This window comes from Mauremys reevesii, linkage group 2, assembly GCF_016161935.1.
Source record: "Mauremys reevesii isolate NIE-2019 linkage group 2, ASM1616193v1, whole genome shotgun sequence".
NCBI classification, from domain to species: Eukaryota; Metazoa; Chordata; order Testudines; family Geoemydidae; genus Mauremys; species Mauremys reevesii.
Genome location: NC_052624.1, coordinates 49,651,300 through 49,671,744, shown reverse-complemented (window position 1 = coordinate 49,671,744; position 20,445 = coordinate 49,651,300). Strand labels below are relative to the sequence as shown.

The 20,445-nt window shown below is 41.9% G+C and overlaps 1 protein-coding gene across 6 annotated transcripts in view; it reads right to left on the bottom strand.

Annotated features, from left to right (window-relative positions):
• The window catches only part of UMAD1 (UBAP1-MVB12-associated (UMA) domain containing 1), a 166,096-nt gene that overhangs the window by 20,825 nt on the left and 124,826 nt on the right, over nucleotides 1-20,445 (bottom strand). For 4 of the 6 annotated variants that reach the window (XM_039523098.1, XM_039523099.1, XM_039523097.1 and 1 more), the window contains exon 4: nucleotides 3,266-3,480. In XM_039523098.1, the coding sequence (XP_039379032.1) occupies nucleotides 3,266-3,480 (215 nt within the window). Of the gene's footprint in view, nucleotides 1-1,146; nucleotides 2,772-3,265; nucleotides 3,481-20,445 lie in introns of those variants that run through there. The other 2 variants (XM_039523100.1, XM_039523102.1) reach the window with 2 other exon arrangements.

Genomic DNA, 20,445 nt, shown 5'->3' with positions numbered 1-20,445 from the left:
GGAAGCCATCACACATTATAGAGGACATCCCTTGCAAAATGAGGTTTGTTAACCATAGATGACACTTAAAGCCTCCCCTGAAAAAAAACAAAAGGGACTCTGTCTGGGTAAACTGTTTACTAAAAAATAAAGGCCTGTTACTGCACCTACTGAAGTCAATGGAAAAGCTTCCATTTTCTCCAGTGAAACAGAATCAGACGCTAAATGTCTATAAACATTAGCTTTTGAGATGACAACTCAATTTCTCTTGAGAGATTATTGGTACTGTAACTGAAAAACTTCAAAGCTATCAAAAATCAGCTCAAATACATATATATCATTTTGAATTGTTCCAGAATTTTTTATACTGAACGTGTAGTAGAGCACCTATGATACCTTATGACACTTAAAATATGTTATTAACCATCTCTGCTTAGAAATTATTAAAAATTATTATTTTTGTATGCTGCTTTAAATTAAATTTCTTCATTTATGGCCAAATAAATATTCAAGCCACATTGTATAAAAGAGCTCGGTGACTAATCAGTGACTAATACAAATGTATTCCAATGTATATATATCCATCTACTAACCATTTGACTTGTATGGTCATTGAGCACATACATAAATAGGTATCACTCTCTTCAGACTAAGGTTTGAATGGAAACAGCTATATTCTAAAGCATTTAATTTTCTAATGATGTAATGTCGTCATCATGTTAGTAGTGGGCAAGTACTCAGGAGCTAATGCACATAAATCGAATGATTTCCTAATAGTTTTTTTTGGGGTGTATTTTCCATCTCCCAGTGGGAAAATTCACTTTGACTGTCTGGATACCATTAGGATTCTGTATACATTTTTTGTCGATGATGTCAAGCAAGAGAGTGATTTGAGCCCCTAGGCTTTTTAGAGAGAGGGTAATGAGGAATATTGCTAGCAGGTTTGTTGTATGTAAAATTTACCCTCTCAAAGAGATACTGTTATGGCTGTAGGTGAAATGTTTGACCTACTAGCTCTATTTCATGTCGTGGTTGTGTACTTTCCCCTCCTGTGCTCATCTGCTCTTTTCCTATGCATATAGAGCCTTACTGGTCTGTGAGCATTTGAGAGCAGGATTCTAGTAAGGAATGTTTTAATTTAATAAGATATCTTATAAACAAGTGGAAAAAGTGTATTTACAAGTCTACTAATATGGAAAGAACCAGTTCTATGGGTTTGTTGGATACTCATCTCTGTTTTGCAATTCTGCTCTTGGAATGGCTGAGTTGAGGACAAATATCAGTTATGGGATGAAAAACAATATGAACAGGAATATGCCGTTTTCAAAATAGGTAGAAGTTTGAAGGTTAAATGCAAAAGAAACATGAGAATTGAGTTTAGCACTGAAAACCAGAATTTAATTAACGTCCCCCACTAGCCAAGGGATTCAGCACAGAAATAGATTCTAACCAACTTATTAAAAATCTGTTTTCCCTCTCTGTAAAATCTTAGCACTTCTTGGATCACAAAAGGTAACCTTAGAATACAGTGTCATCAGTGCCAGATGTGCCACTGGAATCTATGGGCACAACACAGAAAATATAGTATAAACTAGATTATTCATAATGTCCCTTATGTGAAACTCCATTTTCTTTAAAAATAAAAAGTCATACCCCTGATATTTATTAGTGACACTGAAAATTCTCTTGGTTATCCAAACTTATTCAGTATCTCCCCTGTTGTAGGGATAATCCTGACTGTAATGTACTATGTATGTAAGGATTAGATAATAATGGCATTCTCTTATATGTTTAAAAAGACCCACCATGTTAATATATTATTTAACCACAGCTGTTATTTAAGTGCAATAGATATTTTCCCTGAAAACAAGTAGCTCAAAGCATATTTATAAACTTAACAGATACAGACTGCAAACAAACTAATGAAATGCATAGGTTTTCCAGAAAAAAATCTGAGAAAATAAGATCATTTAACAAACCAAAATGTAATTACAACATAGCTTCTCTATCATTTGTGGTATTTATTATCCCAAACATCTTAAAAGCACCCACATGTGAAAATCTGTATGTATGTTTTTAAATATCCTATGTCACACATTTCTTATGAAAATACCCACTTACAGTTGGCACAGTAAATATATTTTTTTCCTGATAGTCAAAACAAATTTAATCTTGCATATGGCACAGAGAATTCTTCACACAACCCACAAAAGACTTCAGTGAGCAGTTCATTGGGCAACAGCAATTTAGTTAGGTTTTAGCTATAATAAAATATGCATATTCAAGGCTTGAAATGAATTTTTAGGTATTTAGTTGGGTATGGAACAATTTAATGTTTTGTAGTAGTTAAACACTGCCATCTGTATCTTTGGGCCACAATTAAAAAAAAAACCAAGGGTATGACCATTAAAAGTACATATCCTGAGATTTCTTTCTTTAGGGGGCACAAAGGTTAAAAAGGAAAAACTGATCTATGCATAAATCAGGAACACATGTGGCAATGAGAAAAAACAGCAAATGCAGGGCAGTTAGAGAGAAAACCCTTGAGAAAGACAGAGAAAGAGAGACCCAAGTGACCTGGTAAGATGAACAGCAAGGTCTACTGGAAAAAAGGAGAAGCTGACTAGCTTTTCGTTTTGAGTATAGTAAAATCTACTCAGTCATACTAACAAAGTTAAACCTGTAAACTTTCCTCAGAAGTTTAAAACGCAGCATTTGAGACTGGAGCATCAGTTGCCTATTGTAATGCAAAATAGCATGACTTCATTTACAATCGGCATTCATTTCCATCCCTGGAAAAAGCAAAAGATAGTCTAAAAAGAAATATGCACAACAGGCTTTGCATTTGTGGCATTAGAGTAAAATATCAAATGCTGCAGAAGTCCATGACATCACAGGTAAGAATAATGAAATGTGTGCATTTACAGTCCACTTATTGACAGTCACCAATTAATGTATTAACAGATGGATCTCTTACTCAGGATTAAACAAAACTAATAGTTCTGCTTGACTATTTTAGGAACAAATTCAGTATTTCTGATAAGTTACTTAAGTGTAATGTAAGATGATATGTTAAGGAATAAAACAGTATGAGATTTTAATTATTTTAGTTTTTATGCATGTGTTATATAAATGGCATACCACAAAAACATTTAAGCAGTTAAGTTACAAAACAAAATATTTGTGTAATTATCTTCAAGTTGTCACGGTGCACATTCAAAGGGACAGAAAGATAAGGACATATTACAAATCACAAAGCACTGAATTTTCAAGTGTAAAATCATACCAAAATCTTGATAAATTATCATTGATGTTGTAGGAGAGCAACTGGTCTGGAAGGCCATTAGAGATGTCCTGTACTGCTAGCACATTGGGTGCTAGGGTGAAGGGTACATCATTGAGGAACTCTGACATCAAATGATTGCTTTCCAAATGTTGACTTGTTTCATTTCCCTCCTCAGCACCCACTACAGTCAAATGTGAATGTTTTTCTGTATTTGGCTAAAGAAAACAAAGGAACAATACTTTAGACACTACAAATTACGAAGTTTAAGCTTCACACTTGAAAACATGATGACCTATTTATAATATGCAGTAGTGGTGTTTGGTTGGGGTAGACTACAATTGAATTCTTAATGCATACCATGGCAATTCCTGGAGTCAAGCTTAGTTTAGCCAAGGCTGTAATAACAATGGATTTTTCTGAATGAATAATGGCAGTTTTTCTGGCCACATAATCCTACTATACAATTGTGAACACTGATTGGTAAATATATCAATGTAGACTAATTTAAAACACAAATTGCCCAACTGGTTGGGTGTGCCTGTAATGACCACAAAGTTATTGTTTGTTTTTCTTGTTACATGCACTAACAGTTTTTGCACAATGTGACCATCATAGATTATGGAGCAAGCACTGATAAAAAGAAAAATCTGGGCAGTTTACTTCAAAATCCTGCTATGCAGATTAAGCAAATTATATAGTCCATTAGATAGGGTACTGGATTAGGGGAGACTTGAGTCCTGACCTGCTCTGACACCTTGGATAAATCACAATCTCTATCTCAAACTATGGTCCTCAGACTGCTCCTTTCAGGTGGTCTGCACCTGGGTGGCCGCACATGAGAGAATGAGGGGCCACCCACCTAATTAGTGGAGCCGTGCTGGCATGGCTCTACTAATTAGGTGCCTAGATCCTGGAGAAGAATCACATGTAAGGTGAGGCGGTGGCCTTTGGGGGAATAGGGGGTAGGTGGGAGGGGGAAGTGGGGTGAGAAGAGGGGGTGGGGTGAATTTAGGATGTGCAGGGCTGCGGCAGCCTGAGAAAGAGGCGGCTTTCTCCAGCTCCAGGCTGGGGCTGCTGGGGAGAAACAGCTTTCCTTCCCAGCCCCTGCTCGGGGGCTGCCATGGTGGAGGAAAAGAGGAAGAGACCCCCCCCTTCTTAGCCCCAGCTCAGGGGTGCCGCGGTAGGGGAGAGAAGGAGAGACCCCCACCCCCAGCTCGGGGGCTACTGCGGAGGAGGAGAGAGAACACATCTGTCACATTAGAATGGTAAGACTACTGATATTAAAATATGAGTTGTGTGCTTTTATTTGTAGAACAAAACACGTTAATTAAGCTTTTTTATATAGCACTTTTAGTGCTTTACAATAGTTAGCTAACAGTACAAACAACATTTGGAAAGATCATTAAGTGGTCTGCCGAGACCCTCAGCAATTTTCAAGTGATCCGCGAAAAAAAAGTTTGAGAACCACTGCTCTATCCTATAGTTTTGCCATATTAAAAACAGAGACACTAAACCCTCCTTCCTTTGGAAAGCACTTTGAGATCTATGGATGAAAAATACTCTACAGGAGGTAAATATTATATTGCTATTTATAGCTTTAAAGCACTATACAAACATTTGTTAATAATTCACAGCATCTCTGCGAGCTAAGTGATTACTGTATCTCCATTCTACAGAAGGGCAAACATACAGAGAGATGTTAAGTGACTTGTTCAAATCTAGTTAGTGATAGAAGGGCATAGAACAGAACTCAGAAATTCGATTCCCAGCCCCATGTTTACTCCTTTAAACCAGTCTCATATACAAGTAAATGCAAATATAGAAAAACCTAAAGAATATTTTTATTACTAAGGAAGGCATGTAAAGTTATATGATCAGCGTGAACATAAATTTTCAAACAGTTGGACAAGTTTTTAGATGCATGACTCCCATTAACTTTAAAGGGAGTCATAAAGCTAAGATGAGCAATGCTAGATTTGTGTGTCATTTGCACGTAACTATAGTTCTTGTGGAGAAGCTAAGGGTTGTGGCTGTTTGGCAGGGGATAGTTTGGGCTTTTGGTTCCAGGGAAATTATAAGAGGCAGTTGAGTCTTTTGGCAAGGGGATGGGGAGGGATGGCATTTTCCCCCTTGTGAGCAGGACTGGAGATGTCTTGAAAGCAATCTGATAGCAAATAGATGCCTCTCATCTAGTAATGATGGATAAACAAACACTAATAACTGTCTACTAAAATGATCAGCAGTGAAAGAGTTAACACTAACATTTACAATTCATTAGGTTTCAGAGTCATCACACTGCTAAGATTAATAAGGAAATGCTGACCTCTCAGAACGACCTGTTTCAGAATAAGGAAGGATGTACTCCATCACTTACATTTGGAAGACTTTCTTTACAATGATAAAGGCTAGACATTTAAAACATAGGATCTATTGCACAAAATCCACAATCACGGAATATATACGAACACTCACCTTGGGTTTGGAAATTTTACGAGATATCTAATATCCAGATGAACAAACTTAGTAATCAGAATAGATACAAAAGATGGTGTTCCACTGTCCATAGGCAATGCCCAGGTGAAAAGAGAACCTTCCACCCAGCTGCTGGGATTCACTCTAGGCGGCTACCTTTGAACTTAGGTTGTGGTCTCCCTCTTTCATACCAGCCTCAGGGGTCAAAGCTGAAGGCCCTATCTCCTTGAAAAGAAGGAATATTCTCTCTCTCTCTTCTCACATCTCATTCGAGAGCCTCCTGTCAACAGAATATGCCTATGGTTGGATTTCTGCTAGTCTAACCCACCCTCACCCAGTCCCTTGGCTGCTGCAATATGGGTTTGTGTGTGTCTGCTACTCAGGCCTGGTCTACACTAGGCGTTTAAATCGGTTTTAGGAGCGTGATGCCCAAGCTCAGTCAACACCCAGCCGCCGCCGGGAGCAGACGTGCCTGGCGAGAGCCGGCGCCGAGAGCTCTCTCCGCGTAACTGCCCTGCCTGGCCCACTACCCAGAGGAGGGAGGAGCCCCAGGATTGCCGAGCGCTCACACGAGGGGGAGGGGCCCTGCTGTTACCCAGAGGAGCCGCCCGAGCAGTCCTGGCCCAACTTCCCAGAGGAGCTACCGGACCTGCCGCCAAGCCCTCCACCGGAGCCGATGCAGACCGACTGGCCTGAACCGGGTGGGACGGACGAGGTAGGCCTTGAGGGGGAGATGGAGTGTAGCCCGGGGGTAGCCGACTCTTGTCCGGCTGAGGGCACTGATGTGCCCATGTCAGTGTGTTGCGGCCAGGATCCCCACTGACTGCAGCGGGTCCACGCCGCTGCTAGGGCCCCGGGCTGGGACACAGTGGAGTGGGTGGGCCTGTGTCCCCCCTGCCACCCCACTCACGGGTGGCAGTCTTCCCCCTCAACCCAGCGCTCTGGCATAGCAGCTTGCACTTGGCTGTTGCTGCTCAGCCCCTGCCTGAGGGTCTGAGCTAGAGCTGCTGTTTTGCTGCCCCGCCCTGACTGAGGGCTTGGGCTTATTGAACTGCTATTGCCCTGCCCTGCTCCAGAGGGCCAGGGCTTATTGAACCGCTGTTGCCCTGCCCTGCTCCAGAGGGCCAGGGCCTATCTGAACTATTGTTGCCCTACCCTGCTCCAAAGGGCCAGGGCTTATTGAACTGCTGTTGCCCTGCCCTGCCCCAGAGGGCCAGGGCCTATTTGAACTGCTGTTGGCCGGCCCTGCTCCAGAGGGCCAGGGCTTATTGAACTGCTGTTGCTCTGCCCTGCTCCAGAGGGCCAGGGCTTATTGAACTGCTATTGCCCCGCCCTGCTCCAGAGGGCCAGGGCTTATTGAACTGCTGTCGCTCTGCCCTGCTCCAGAGGGCCAGGGCTTATTGAACTGCTATTGCCCACCCTGCTCCAGAGGGCCAGGGCTTATTGAACTGCTGTTGCTCTGCCCTGCTCCAGAGGGCCAGGGCTTATTGAACTGCTGTTGCCCCGCCCTGCTCCAGAGGGCCAGGGCTTATTGAACTGCTGTCGCTCTGCCCTGCTCCAGAGGGCCAGGGCTTATTGAACTGCTATTGCCCCGCCCTGCTCCAGAGGGCCAGGGCTTATTGAACTGCTGTCGCTCTGCCCTGCTCCAGAGGGCCAGGGCTTATTGAACTGCTATTGCCCTGCCCTGCCCCGGAGGGCCAGGGCTTATTGAACTGCTGTTGCCCCGCCCTGCTCCAAAGGGCCAGGGCTTATTGAACTGCTGTTGCCCCGCCCTGCTCCAGAGGGCCAGGGCTTATTGAACTGCTATTGCCCTGCCCTGCTCCAGAGGCCAGAGCTGTTGCTCTGCCCTGCTCCAGAGGGCCAGGGCTTATTGAACTGCTGTTGCCCCGCCCTGCTCCAGAGGGCCAGGGCTTATTGAACCGCTGTTGCCCTGCCCTGCTCCAGAGGGCCAGGGCCTATCTGAACTATTGTTGCCCTACCCTGCTCCAAAGGGCCAGGGCTTATTGAACTGCTGTTGCCCTGCCCTGCTCCAGAGGGCCTGGGCCTATTTGAACTGCTGTTGGCCGGCCCCTGCACCAGAGGGCCCGGTGATCTACGTTGTTCCCGTGACTCCGTATTGGCCTCCGAGCTATCCCCCAGTGCACCAGTGACCGCTCTGGACCGCAATCTGAACTCGGATGCAGTGGTCAGGTAAACAGGAAAAGCCCCGCGAACTTTTGAATATTTCCTGTTTGCCCAGCGTGGAGCTCCGATCAGCACGGGTGGCGATGCAGTCCAAATCAAAATAAAAAGAGCTCCCGCATGGACCATGCGGATGTGATCGCTGTAAGGGCAGGCAAATCCGTTCTATCAGCGCTCCGTTACAGAAGATGAAATTCAGAATCCTTTTTTAAAAATCTCCAGACAGACGCCATAGCAGGGACTCAGCGCACTGCAGCGTGACAAGCGTAACGGAAAGCCAAAGAATCAAATGGATGCTCATGGACTGGAGGACTGAAGCTATCCCACAGTTCCTGCAGCCTCCGAAAAGTATTTGCATTCTTGGCTGAGCTCCAAATGCTTCTAGGGTCAAACACAGTGTCTGCGGGTCAGGGCATAGCTTGGCAATCTACTCACCCACCCCCACCCACCCCAGAAGCGAAAGGTAAAACAATCCTCTGACTCTTTTACATGTCACCCTATCTTTACTGAATGCTGCAGATAGACGCGATAGTGCAGCACTCAACACCAACATCCTTGCTCCCCCCCCCCCCGCCATGGGTGGCTGATGGTACAATATGATGGAAATCCATCCTCATCATCAGCCTCAGCTGATGGTACAAAAGGACTGGTAACCGTCCTCGTCATCAGCCTATTGGCCCTAATATTTTCTGGTGGATGGATGGTGCAATATGGCTGGTAACCATCCTCATCATAGCAACAGGGGGCTGAGTGTAAAGAAAAGATTCAGTTGCCCCTGGACTAGCAGTGGGATGCTGGGCTTCTCTCCTACACACTGCTTAATGTCCTGTCTGGACTATCATAGCAGCTGGAGGCTGCCTTCCACTCATTTCTCACTAACAAGTCAGTGTGTCTTATTCCTGCATTCTTTATTAATTCATCACACATGTGGTTGGACAATTCTACGGTAGCCAAGAAAGGCTGGTGGAAGAACGGAATCAACAGGTGGGGTTGTTACAGGAGCACCCCCTGTGAATAGCATACAGATCATAATTTCTGCAGGCTCTGACACAGAGCAGCTGTGCTCTCTGGTTCTATGATACGGTGGTTCTCTAGTACACTTGCCTATATTAGGCAGCACTGATTCTATTTTTAGATACCAAAAAGGAGGGATTGACTCAGGGAGTCATTCCCAATTTTTGCTTTTGCGCCCCTGGATGATCGGCCAGGGGCACTTATGACAGCAGCAAATGGTACAAAACGATGGAAGGTGCAATATGGCTAGTAACCAGTCTTGGCTTTTGCGCCCCTGGCTGATCGGCCAGGGGCACTAGCAGCAAATGGTACAAAAGGACTGGTAGCCATGATCATCCTCAGTTCCAATTTATGGAAGGGTTTGGATGGTGCAATATGGCTAGTAACCATCTCTGCTGTCATGCAAAAGCAAAAGCATGCTTCTGTGTAGCGCTGCTGAATCGCCTCTGTGAGCGGCATCTAGTACACATACGGTGAGAGTCACAAACGGCAAAACAAGCTCCATGATTGCCATGCTATGGCATCTGCCAGGGCAATCCAGGGGAAAAAGGCGCGAAATGCTTGTCTGCCGTTGCTTTCCCAGACGAAGGAGTGACTGACGACATTTACCCAGAACCACCTGCGACAATGATTTTTGCCCCATCAGGCACTGGGATCTCAACCCAGAAGTTCCAAGGGGCGGGGGAGGCTGCGGGAACTATGGGATAGCTAGGGAATAGCTACCCACAGTGCAACGCTCCAGAAATCGACGCTAGCCACGGACCATGGACGCACACCACCGATTTAATGTGCTTAGTATGGCCGCGCTCCACCCGATTTTATAAATTCTGTTTTACAAAACCGGTTTATGCAAATTCGGAATAATCCCGTAGTGTAGACGTACCCTCAGCTCTCCCCTCTGCTTTCTAGATGCTACAATGGATATGTTTCTTTTATTCTTCATCCCATCCCCAGACTCCCTTTTTGGGTTCTGCATTCTTGTGAGTAGCTCCAGTACCTGCTTGTGCTGTTGCTCATAGTTTTGAAAAGGATTAACAGAATGCAACAGACAGGGTCCTGGTCAGTTTCTTTACTTTTGCCTCTAGGAGCTAAGTGACAGCAGTGAAAATTAATAAAAAAAATAGTATGTTCAATTTTAACTCTGCTGAAGGTTTCCAAAGCTGCAAGGAACAGCTGAGACAATGGAGCTGTATATCTCCAAGCTCAGTAAGACATTCTTGCACTGGTTTATACTCCATTCAAGTTTGGATGGTTATCTTTGCAACTATCAAGGCCAGCAAAAAAATTTTTATAAAAGGAATCTTGGATTATAAAGCAGTTCATCTCACTGGGAAAGCTTCCTACTTGCCAAGAGCAAACAGGAAAGTGGATTTTCAAGCTCTGCATGATAAAAGAATTCATACTGAAATAAAACTATCATGCCTATATAGACACTTTCTTTTCTGAGAACTTTGATTATCAGAAGGAAGCACACTAGTTTAACAATTCAGTTTAATTTAGAAAAGGAGCAATAAAAGACCAGGTATCTGTGCCTTTAATTTCTAACCTCTAAATAAAAAGGCATGTTTACCTTTAAACTGTACCCTGCACAAGCATCACAGTCACTTTATCTCTCCAGATAACTGTCCTATTCGGGCTTTTTTAGAGGTGCTGGTATCTGCTTGCATTACATCTGCCTCATTCTGGCAAGCACAGATCTGAGTCAGAGCACAGTAAATGGAGGTTAGGAAAAGGTGGTATTGTAAGAGTTTGGTTATAAGGGGTTTTCATATAACATTTTTTCTCACCTTTCTAGGGAAAAATGAGCCCTCATTTGCTGTCCTGATCCTATGGCCTAGATGATAATCAGAAATCCCTAGACTCCTATGTTTGTTTGGAAGACTACACTCTTAAGAACACCTGTTTACATCCTAATTTTCCCACAAAGTGGATGAATTCAATTTACAATGCAAATTAGAACATTATGTGCCAAAATTAGTTTAAAAGAAGATGAAAAATACAGGCGTGCGGTACACAGAAAAAAGGTTACATATCCCCTCTTCTTCCATGTAATAAATGTAATACCTGTGAAAGGTGCAAATTGGTAGTACTGGAAATGTTAGTGCAAGATTTAAAAAAAATAAAAAAGGACTGTTAATTTACTTCAACCAGTGGTTGGATTAGGAGGAAAATAAACTGGCAGTATTTTACTCTTAAACCCCATTTTCACCATACTTCCAATCCTCACAATTATCATTCACCAAATCCACCTTGTCAGGTATTTCTGTATTACATAGATATGCATGCTATTTAACTTGTAAAAACAGAATTGCAAGAATATCTCTGAATAGCTGGGAGCAAAGCAGCATGTGAAAAATAGGAGCTGAAAGAAAAAATACTGGGACATCAAACCTGTTACTGGGATAATCTGATCCCTGGCTTCAACAATGCCATGGAGAGACAGCCTCAAGTTATATATAGGTAAATTGAGGCTCAGAGATGTGTAAAGTGTTTGTCCAATGTCACAAAATTCCCACCCCCTGCTGTTGTGGAGAAATAAAAGTCTCAGGGGGATCAATTCTCTGCAACACCTAAGCTAAGGTTAGGTGCCATGGATAAAGGGGGGCTTACAGAGACCTGGTCACTGTTCCCTGATTCCACTCTGCTGGGTCCTGGCATCACTTAAACCTGCAGGGGGGATTCTTTACATTGTGCTACTGGTATGACTACTTCTGCCAGCAGAAAATCAGATGGAATGGATCCTGGTTCTCCCCCTCTGACATGTCTTCTCCTTATGCCAGCTCCAGTGTAGGTGGTGGTGGCAATGCATGATAAAGCCACCACTGCCGGCTTTACACTAGTTGAAAATAATCCCTACACGGGGAAGTCCCCAGGGGATTTCTCAAACAAGGGTAAATTCACTTTACATTGTGTAAGCAGCACAAAGTGAACTTAGTCAACTGGAAAATCCAGCCCCATGTTTGCACTTTTTAACCCCTTCAGTATGGTCGAATACATCCAGGTATCTGGTATAAAATGGAACTCCATTCTTTAGCATATTTGTTTTATGGTAGTTCCCATTTATGTACTAGATACGGTAAACACACACAAGGAAAACAAGTCTCAGCTCTGAATAGTTCACAATTTCAGAATTTTTATTTCTATATTGTCTGGGGTACCCAGTACATGTAATCATGGTCCTCTGCAGTAAAGAAGTTGCATCAGAATGCATGCAAGAGAGATTAGGTAAGATCTTCCACATACAACTATTATAAAGCTAGGAACATTTTTATGCCCCAGAACCTTGACAGTGTCCTTTAACATTAAATACATTCCTCTCTCTCTTAGACTCTGGACAAATAACAGTAACACCTAGGATAATGCCCTCAACACCCAGATTTTATGCCAACTACAGCAGCACAACAGAGAACTGGACTCTCTAACAGAGCACTTTTTCAGTTTGTTAAAATCACCAAGCCAGTTACAATATGCATATCATTACAAAACTGTATTATACAATCAAAGTTGAAGTTATAAAATGGCTTATGTTTTCATGCATGCATCCTTCAACCACATTATTTACAGCAGCAAATCTGAAGAATTTGATATCCCGTATTAGTCACACTGGTTTCTATTTAGACTTCTAATGTGTTTATCCAGTTTACACAATTTCTGAAATACAATGCATTAAAATTATATACTCTGGACATTTCCTAAAGAAAACACTGCCATATTGTGGCACATCATCCTACTAAAACAATATAAATTAAATGCATTCAGAATATCAAACAATTTACGTTTCATCAAATAAATTTACAGGAGGAAATGGTTACACAGAATTAACTTACATAAATGGGGCCTTTTCTTCAGCAGTGAGCCAACATATTTTTTTCCAACATCAAAGGCATAAAATAGATAGCATTTGAACAGGAAAGAAGAGATACACAGTATACAGGTATGGAAAATGGTTAGCCATCATGAGTTAGTGAACAGGAGCAGTAAACTGGGGAGTTTTGCAATAGTGTTCGTCAAACTGGAACAGAGGCAAACAATCCCAGAGTTGGGATCCTCCTTCCAGATGCTGTCATGGTATCCTCTCACACTAAGGATACCTCTCTAGGGGACGGGACTCTTGTTATTAGGAAGAGACAGGTAATAGTAATGAGGGATTTGATTATTAGAAATACAGATAGCTGGGTTTGTGATGACTGGGAGAACCGCATCGTGAATTGCCGAATGGGTGCAAAGGTTGCGGACCTCTCAAGACATCTAGATGGACTTATGTGTAGGGCTGAGGAAGAGCCAGTTGCCACTGACATACAGAAAGATAGGAGAGAGGTCCTGAAGACCAAATTTAGGCTGCTAGGTAAGAGACTAAAGTCCAGGACCTCCATGATAGCATTCTCTGAAATGCTTTCAGTTCCACGTGCAGGGCCAGCTCCACATAGGGTGAACAGACAGCAAGTGTGAAAAATTGGGATGAGGGTAGGGGGGTAATAGAAGCCTATATAAGAAAAAGACCCAAAAATCGGGATTGTCCCTATAAAATCAGGACATCTGGTCACCCTAGTTCCACAGGCAGAACTGCAGTGTCAACGCATAGATGAGACAAATGAGTTCAGAGGAGGAATTTAGGTTTATTAGGAACTAGGGAACCTTTAGGAAAAGGAGGAGCCTACAGAGGAAGGAGGGGCTCCTCCTAAACCAAAACAGAATCAGATTAAAATTAAAAAAGGTAGTAGAGGAGTTTTTAAACTAAGGTCTGGGGGAAAGCAGATTGTGCAGAGGAACACACAGTTAGGACAGACACATCCCTTAGGGAAGGATTTATTAAAGGGGATATAGCCTGGTAAAGAGGAGAGGACAGAAGCTGATAAAGTACAGGGCAGGACCTGAAGAGAAACAAACGAATGAGAGTCCCATTTAACTACATCACATACAGGCAGACACAAATAAATATTGACAAATTTAATAAGTGCTTGTATACAAATGCAAGAAATCTAAATACTAAGATGGGTGAACCTTGAGTGCCTACTGTTAAATGAGGATATTGATATAATATGTATCACAGAAACTTGGTGGAATTATAATAATCAATGGGACGCTAATACTAGAGTACCAAATATAAAGGAATGACAGAGTAGGTCATGCTGGTGAGGAAGCACGACTATGTTACAGAAAGAATAGAGTCAAATATAAATCTCACATGAAACAAACAGTACCTGCCACAGAATCTCTATGGATAGACATTCCATGCTTGAATAATAAGAGTATAGCAGTAGGACTATACTACTGCCCACCTGATCAGGATAATGACAGTTACTGTGAAATGTTCAGGGAGATTAGAGCGGATACAAATTAGAAAACCCAATAATAATGGGGGATTTAAACTATCCCGATATTGACTGGAAACATGTCAACTCAGGATAGAATGCAGAGATAAATTTTCTAGACACCATTAACGACTGCTTCTTAGAGCAACTAATCGTGAAACCCACAAGGGGAGAGATCATTCTTGATTTAGTCCTAAATGGCACACAGAATCTGGTCAAAGAGCTGAATATAGCTGAACTGCCCAGTAATAGCGACCATAATGTAATTAAATTTAACATCCTTGGGGGTGGAGAGGGAAATAGGAGGTAAACCAGAGAAACCCACCACAGTAGCATTTCATTTAAAAAATGAGGAAGCTAGTTAAATGGAAATTAAAAGGAACAGTCACAAGAGTGAAATGCCTACAAGCTGCATGGAAACTTAAAAAACATCATAATGCAAGCTCAAATTATATGTATACCTCAAATTGGGGGAAAAAAAAAAGTAAGAGGACCAAAAAGATGCCAACATGGCTAAACAACAGAGTAAAAGAGGTGGTTAGAAACAGAAAGTCACCTTTTAAAAATTGGAAGTCAAATCCTACTGAGGAAAACAGAAAGGAACATAAACTCTGGCAAGTCAAATGTAAAAGTAAAATTAGGCAGGCCAAAAAAGAATTAGAAGAGCAACTAGCAAAAGACACAAAAATTAACAGCAACATTTTTAAAGTATATCAGAAGCAGGAAGCTTGCTAAACAATCAGTGGGGCCACTTGATGATCGAGATGCAAAAGGAGCACTCAAGGAAGACAAGGCCATTGTGGAGAAGCTAAATTAATTCTTTGCATTGGTCTTCACTGAAGAGGATGTGAGGGAGATTCCCACATCTGAACCATTCCTTTTAGGTGACAAATCTGAGGAACTATCCCAGACTGAGGTGTTATTAGAAGAGGTTTTCAAACAAATTGCTAAATTAAACAGTAATAAGTCACCAGGACCTGATGGTATTTGTGCAGGACTTCTGAAGGAACTCAAATATGAAATTACTGAACTATTAACTGTGGTATGTAACCTCTCTCTTAAATCAGGCTCTGTACCAGATGACTGCAGGATGACTAATGTCCTATGATTTTTTTTTTTTAAAGGCTCCAAAAGCGACCCTGGCAATTACAGACCAGAGAGCCTAACTTCAGTACCAGGCAAACTGGTTGAAACTACAGTAAAGAACAGAATTATCAGACACATAGATGAACATGATATGTTGGGGAAGAGTCAACAGGCCTTTTGTAAAGGGAAACAATGCCTCACCAATCTATTAGAATTCTCTGAGAGTGTCAAGAAGCATATGGACGAGAGTGATCCAGTTGATACAGTGTACTTGGACTTTCAGAAAACCTCTGACAAGGTCCCTCACCAAAGGCTTGTAAGAAAAGTAAACAATTATGGGGGAAGATCCTCTTATGGATCACTAAGTGGCTAAAAGATAGGAGACAAACGGTAGGAATAAAAGGTCAGCTTTCACTGTGGACAGAGGTAAATATCTGGGTCCCCCAGAGATCTCTATTGGGACCTGTGCTATTTGACACATTCATAAATGACCTGGAAAAGGCTGAGCTGGCAAAGTTTGCACACAATACAAAATTACACAAAATAGTTAAGTCCAAAGCAGACTTCAAAGAGTTACAAAGAGATCTCACAAAACTGGGTAACTGGGCAACAAAATAGCAGATGAAATTCAATACTGATAAATGCAAAAAAATGGTGGTGTCTAAATTAAGAAAGATCTTGGAGTTATTGTGGATAGTTCTCTGCAAATATCCACTCAATGTGCAGCAGCAGTCCAAAAAACTTACACAGTGTTAGAAACCTTTAGGAAATTGACAGATAATAAGACAGAAAATATCATAATGCCACTATGTAAATCCATAACATTACAAGATTCCATGTTTAGTGAGTCTCACTGATTCTATACCGTATGTGCTCATTTTAAAAATAAAAAAAGATGCTTTCCTTTTATCTACCATTCTTGTACACTCAAGCTGGAATCAGAGCTAAACTGGGTCCTTTCTCTGTTGTGCATAATTGCCCATATGAAGATTCAGCAAGTTTGAAGAAACATTTCATTTGTAAACTCAGCAAATCTGTTATGGAATCTTCCCATGTTACTGTTTTTAGTCACTATATATTAGAACCACAATTTAAATTACTCTGAATTAAAATGCAAAAAAGTTAGCCATATACCGGTAAGAGGCAATGCAAGGAGGAGTGTGAACGAGTGGTGTCATAGAAAGGGAGAGATGCAACACCAAGTATGTGTGTGTGCTGGGAGAAAAGATGCAGCAAGTGGCAACATAAAGGGAATTGGAAGAGAATGACCAGCACACACAAGTCTTCAATATTCCACCAAGCAAATTCTATTGTACCTCAAACAACATTTCTTTCACATATATTTGGACTGAATAACCTTTGGAGTTAGACTAAAACCTCTACTTGGTGTTGACGTCTGAACACCAGAGTGTACAAAGGGGGAATAGGCATATGATCAATCAAACATTCTTCAAATAAGAGGAATTGTGGCTTAGTTGGGTCAAGAGATTTGGGTTCTATTTCCAGTTCTGCCACTGATTTGGCCCTCCCCAATTTAGATATATTAAATATGAAAGAAGGCCTGATCCGTTTGTTGGACAAAATGAGAGGCCTGAAATGTTAGATGCCTAAGACACGTAGCAGTTAATTTGATTTCTATTTCATTTTCAATTATTTAGACAATTAAAAAAAATAGAGGCTTGAGACTATTTAGTACCCAGAAATACGCCAATGTTATATAACGAGTAGCCACCATGTTCTGATAGATCTAACTGACTGACTCCTGGTCAATTTGGGTTCATGATGTATAGTACAAGACAAGCCCATCAAGCAATCTTTTCAAAACATAAGTATACTGAGAATTATCTGATCCCTATTTGGTTATATGGATCAAAATTTTGAGAATTTGAGCTCCATGAGGCCAAAAGAAAGGCAGAAGATATCGTACGATTATTTGATAGGTACTGACAGACACTGTTTTAGGACTCATACCATCATGTCTGATGGATTTACACCAACAACGTTATTAAAAATGGCAACATTAATAAAACAGACACAAAAGTCTCAGTGCTTTACTGCAACTTGATAGTAGCATCCTAGGGAGAGAGACAAAATCATAAGGCAACCCCCTGTGAGTAATGCTAACAGTTAATATTAAGGGCATCAAAAGAAAAAAGAAATCCACTCCAAATTAAATTTAAAGATCAGAAGTGGCAGATTCACATGGCTATGCTAGAGTCATGGTGGTGCACAGAATGGACCTCCATCTTGAAAAATCCCTTGCAAGTTTTCTTCCTTCTGCAAGAATCAGAATAGGAGATTTAGATTTCTTAAGTCCCTCAAAATTGCATTTTCCAGTTGGGTTCGCCTCATGCTCTACTTCTTTCCATCTCGACTCTACAAACCTTCTATAAAAGCGTATCTTCTTCTGCATGTTGGACTTGACCCCATCATTGAAGTTGTCTTGTTCTTAACTGATGCAAGACTACAACTTGCCAGGATCATCCAAGTATCACCTTGTTGATGAAAAAGTCAAACCAACTGATGTTAAGAATATGTCACAACTTTTGACACCAAAAACTCTTTCATTTCCTCTCCTCTGCTGTTTTTAACAGCCACATTTCTGCTCCATATAACAGAATTGTCATCACTACTGCTTTGAACACTCGTATCTTAGTTGTCTCACAGACATGCTGCCACCTGAACAAAGGCCTTTGAAGATGCTGAAATAACACTGACACAAGACTGATCTGACGTGACTGCTTTGGACATAGAACCTCTTGCTGTCAACCAGCTACACTCGACAGATAAACCTACCCACCCATTCAATATCATTTCTATCTACAGGCAGAGTTTGCAGGTCATTTATTTCTATTTTATAGGAGGCACACATAGCTTTGTTTCTATCACCTTTGATCTTAAGTCCCATAGGTTCTGCAGTTTTTTGCAGCTCTCTTCCAGCATTAGGTGTAGTTGGTCAGTAGTCTCTCCAAGTAAGGCAATATCATCTGAATGCTCAAGATCCTCTAATGATGAATATTTAAATATCACACCTCCTACTCTGTCATCAGATACATTATTTAATGTTCTAATAAACTAAGTCAGAGAAAACATCTCTGGCATATTCCCAATTCTACTGAAAACCAGTCTGTAATACAACTGTTAAACCTCTTTGGCAAAGTGCAGGGAGTTAATAGGTGAGCCTGCACTCTGATCACTCTGACACCAATTAGTTCCCCCAGAGAAAGCTGCCTGAGATAATGAAAGGTAGTTAGCTAATCAGGCTGGTGGGCTTGGTGAGCTAATGAGCCAATTAGCCACTCACCTCAAGACTGATGAAAAGACACAGGAAGTAAGTACCAAGGGGAAGATTAATAGGGCTAGCTGAGCCCAGTCTCACAGAGGCCTCAGGGAAGAAAAGACCTCTGCTCCTCTCAGGTCCAGAGGAGAGGGCCTAAAGCACACATGATACTGTAAATAGTACTGTTGCTCAGGACTCTAAGCATGTCGATGGAGGGAACTGAAATAAATAAATGGTGGATACACTACCGGTAGAATCAGAAACAGTTTCTGTGATGGAGGCAGGTGCAGGGCCCACACTGCTACACCCGCACACACCTAAATGTACCATGAAACATTTCCTCCACTAGGCACATTAAGTCCTCAGGCACCCCATACTGTGGGTAGAAGTATCCACAGTGCTGACTGATGCACTGAGTAAAATGCGACCATAAAGTCCATAAATGCGATGTTACCTTCCTCCTTTTGCTGATCTAATAGTTTTTCAAATAACATTCTGTAAGTGACCTGTGCAGAAACCACACTGGTTAGCTCTCATTTTGGGTTGAGATAGTATTTCACTTGGTTCAGTAGCATAAGCATAAACACCTTCCTTGGGACAGACAGACAGCATCATTCACCTATGCGCTCCTTAGAAATAGGATGATGCAGCCCTTTTTCCAATCTTCTGGAATGTGACTGGTTTTTCAAACTGAAGACAATGCTATGAAGACAGTGAACTAAATCTGGACCTCCACTTGAACAATTCTGCTGCAATACTGTCAAGACCAGGTGCTTTATCTTTTCATAACTGTTTAGAGGAAATAATGTTTGTGTCAATGTCATTGGCCTGTTTTCTGCCAGTAAACAGAGGATTTTGTCAGGGGTGTGTTGGGGAGGATGTACGTGTGTTTTTTCATGTCAGGAGTTTAGGGAGGGAAAGCTATGGCAGTAACCCGAAAAATGGAAGAAACACTGAAGATGACTGGATTGTGGAAGCTGTGGGGTGTACATTATTCTAGAAAGTGTACCGGAGAAGTGCTTCATCCAAATGAAGTGCCACCTACTAGAACTGATGGAAGAGAAAATCTGAGGTAGAAACTATGGCTGAATTTATAAGAGGATTTGAGCAGATAGAGGAAAGGAGAGAGGCAACTGAAGGGAAAACCCAAGACTGGCAGATGCATTCTGGATAAGAAAACTGCAAGGGTAAGATTGCTGGATGAAGAAAGTGGTCCATGGAAGCATGTGTCTATAAGAAAAAGGCAGAGGAAAAGACCCGCTAGTGAAGAAGAAATAGAGCTGAGGAATAAGTTTGCCGAGATCCAAATGAAGGAGAGAGGCAGGCTGGGAAAGGAAGAAGAGAAAAGTAGCGAGTCCTACAAAAAGAGGGAAGAGACAATGGAGATAGGTAGACTTTGGAACCGCAGGAAGATAGAGGATGACTCACAGAAGATTGCGAGTAAGAACAGAAGACAAGATGACATGCAGCCAGAAAGAACAGAAGGGGGAAGGCCTGAGAATTGCATAAACACGAGGAAGAGGCAGGTCTACATAATTGGGGACTCCCTATTTAGAAAAACAGACAAGCCTGTCAGCTGATCCAGAGGACAGAAGGGTGTGTTTTCTGCCAGGAGCTAAGATATGCAACGTGGACCTGAGGCTGAAGAGGATCCTAACGGGAGTGGGAAAGAATCACTGATTATCCTTCATGTGTCATGCAGGAACAAATGATACTGTTAGATTCTTGCTGGGACGCAACAAGGAAGACTACACCAGGCTGAGGAAGATGCCTAAAGAAATGGAGGCTCAGGTGATCTTCAATGGGATTCTCCCTGTCCCTAGAGAAGGAGAGCA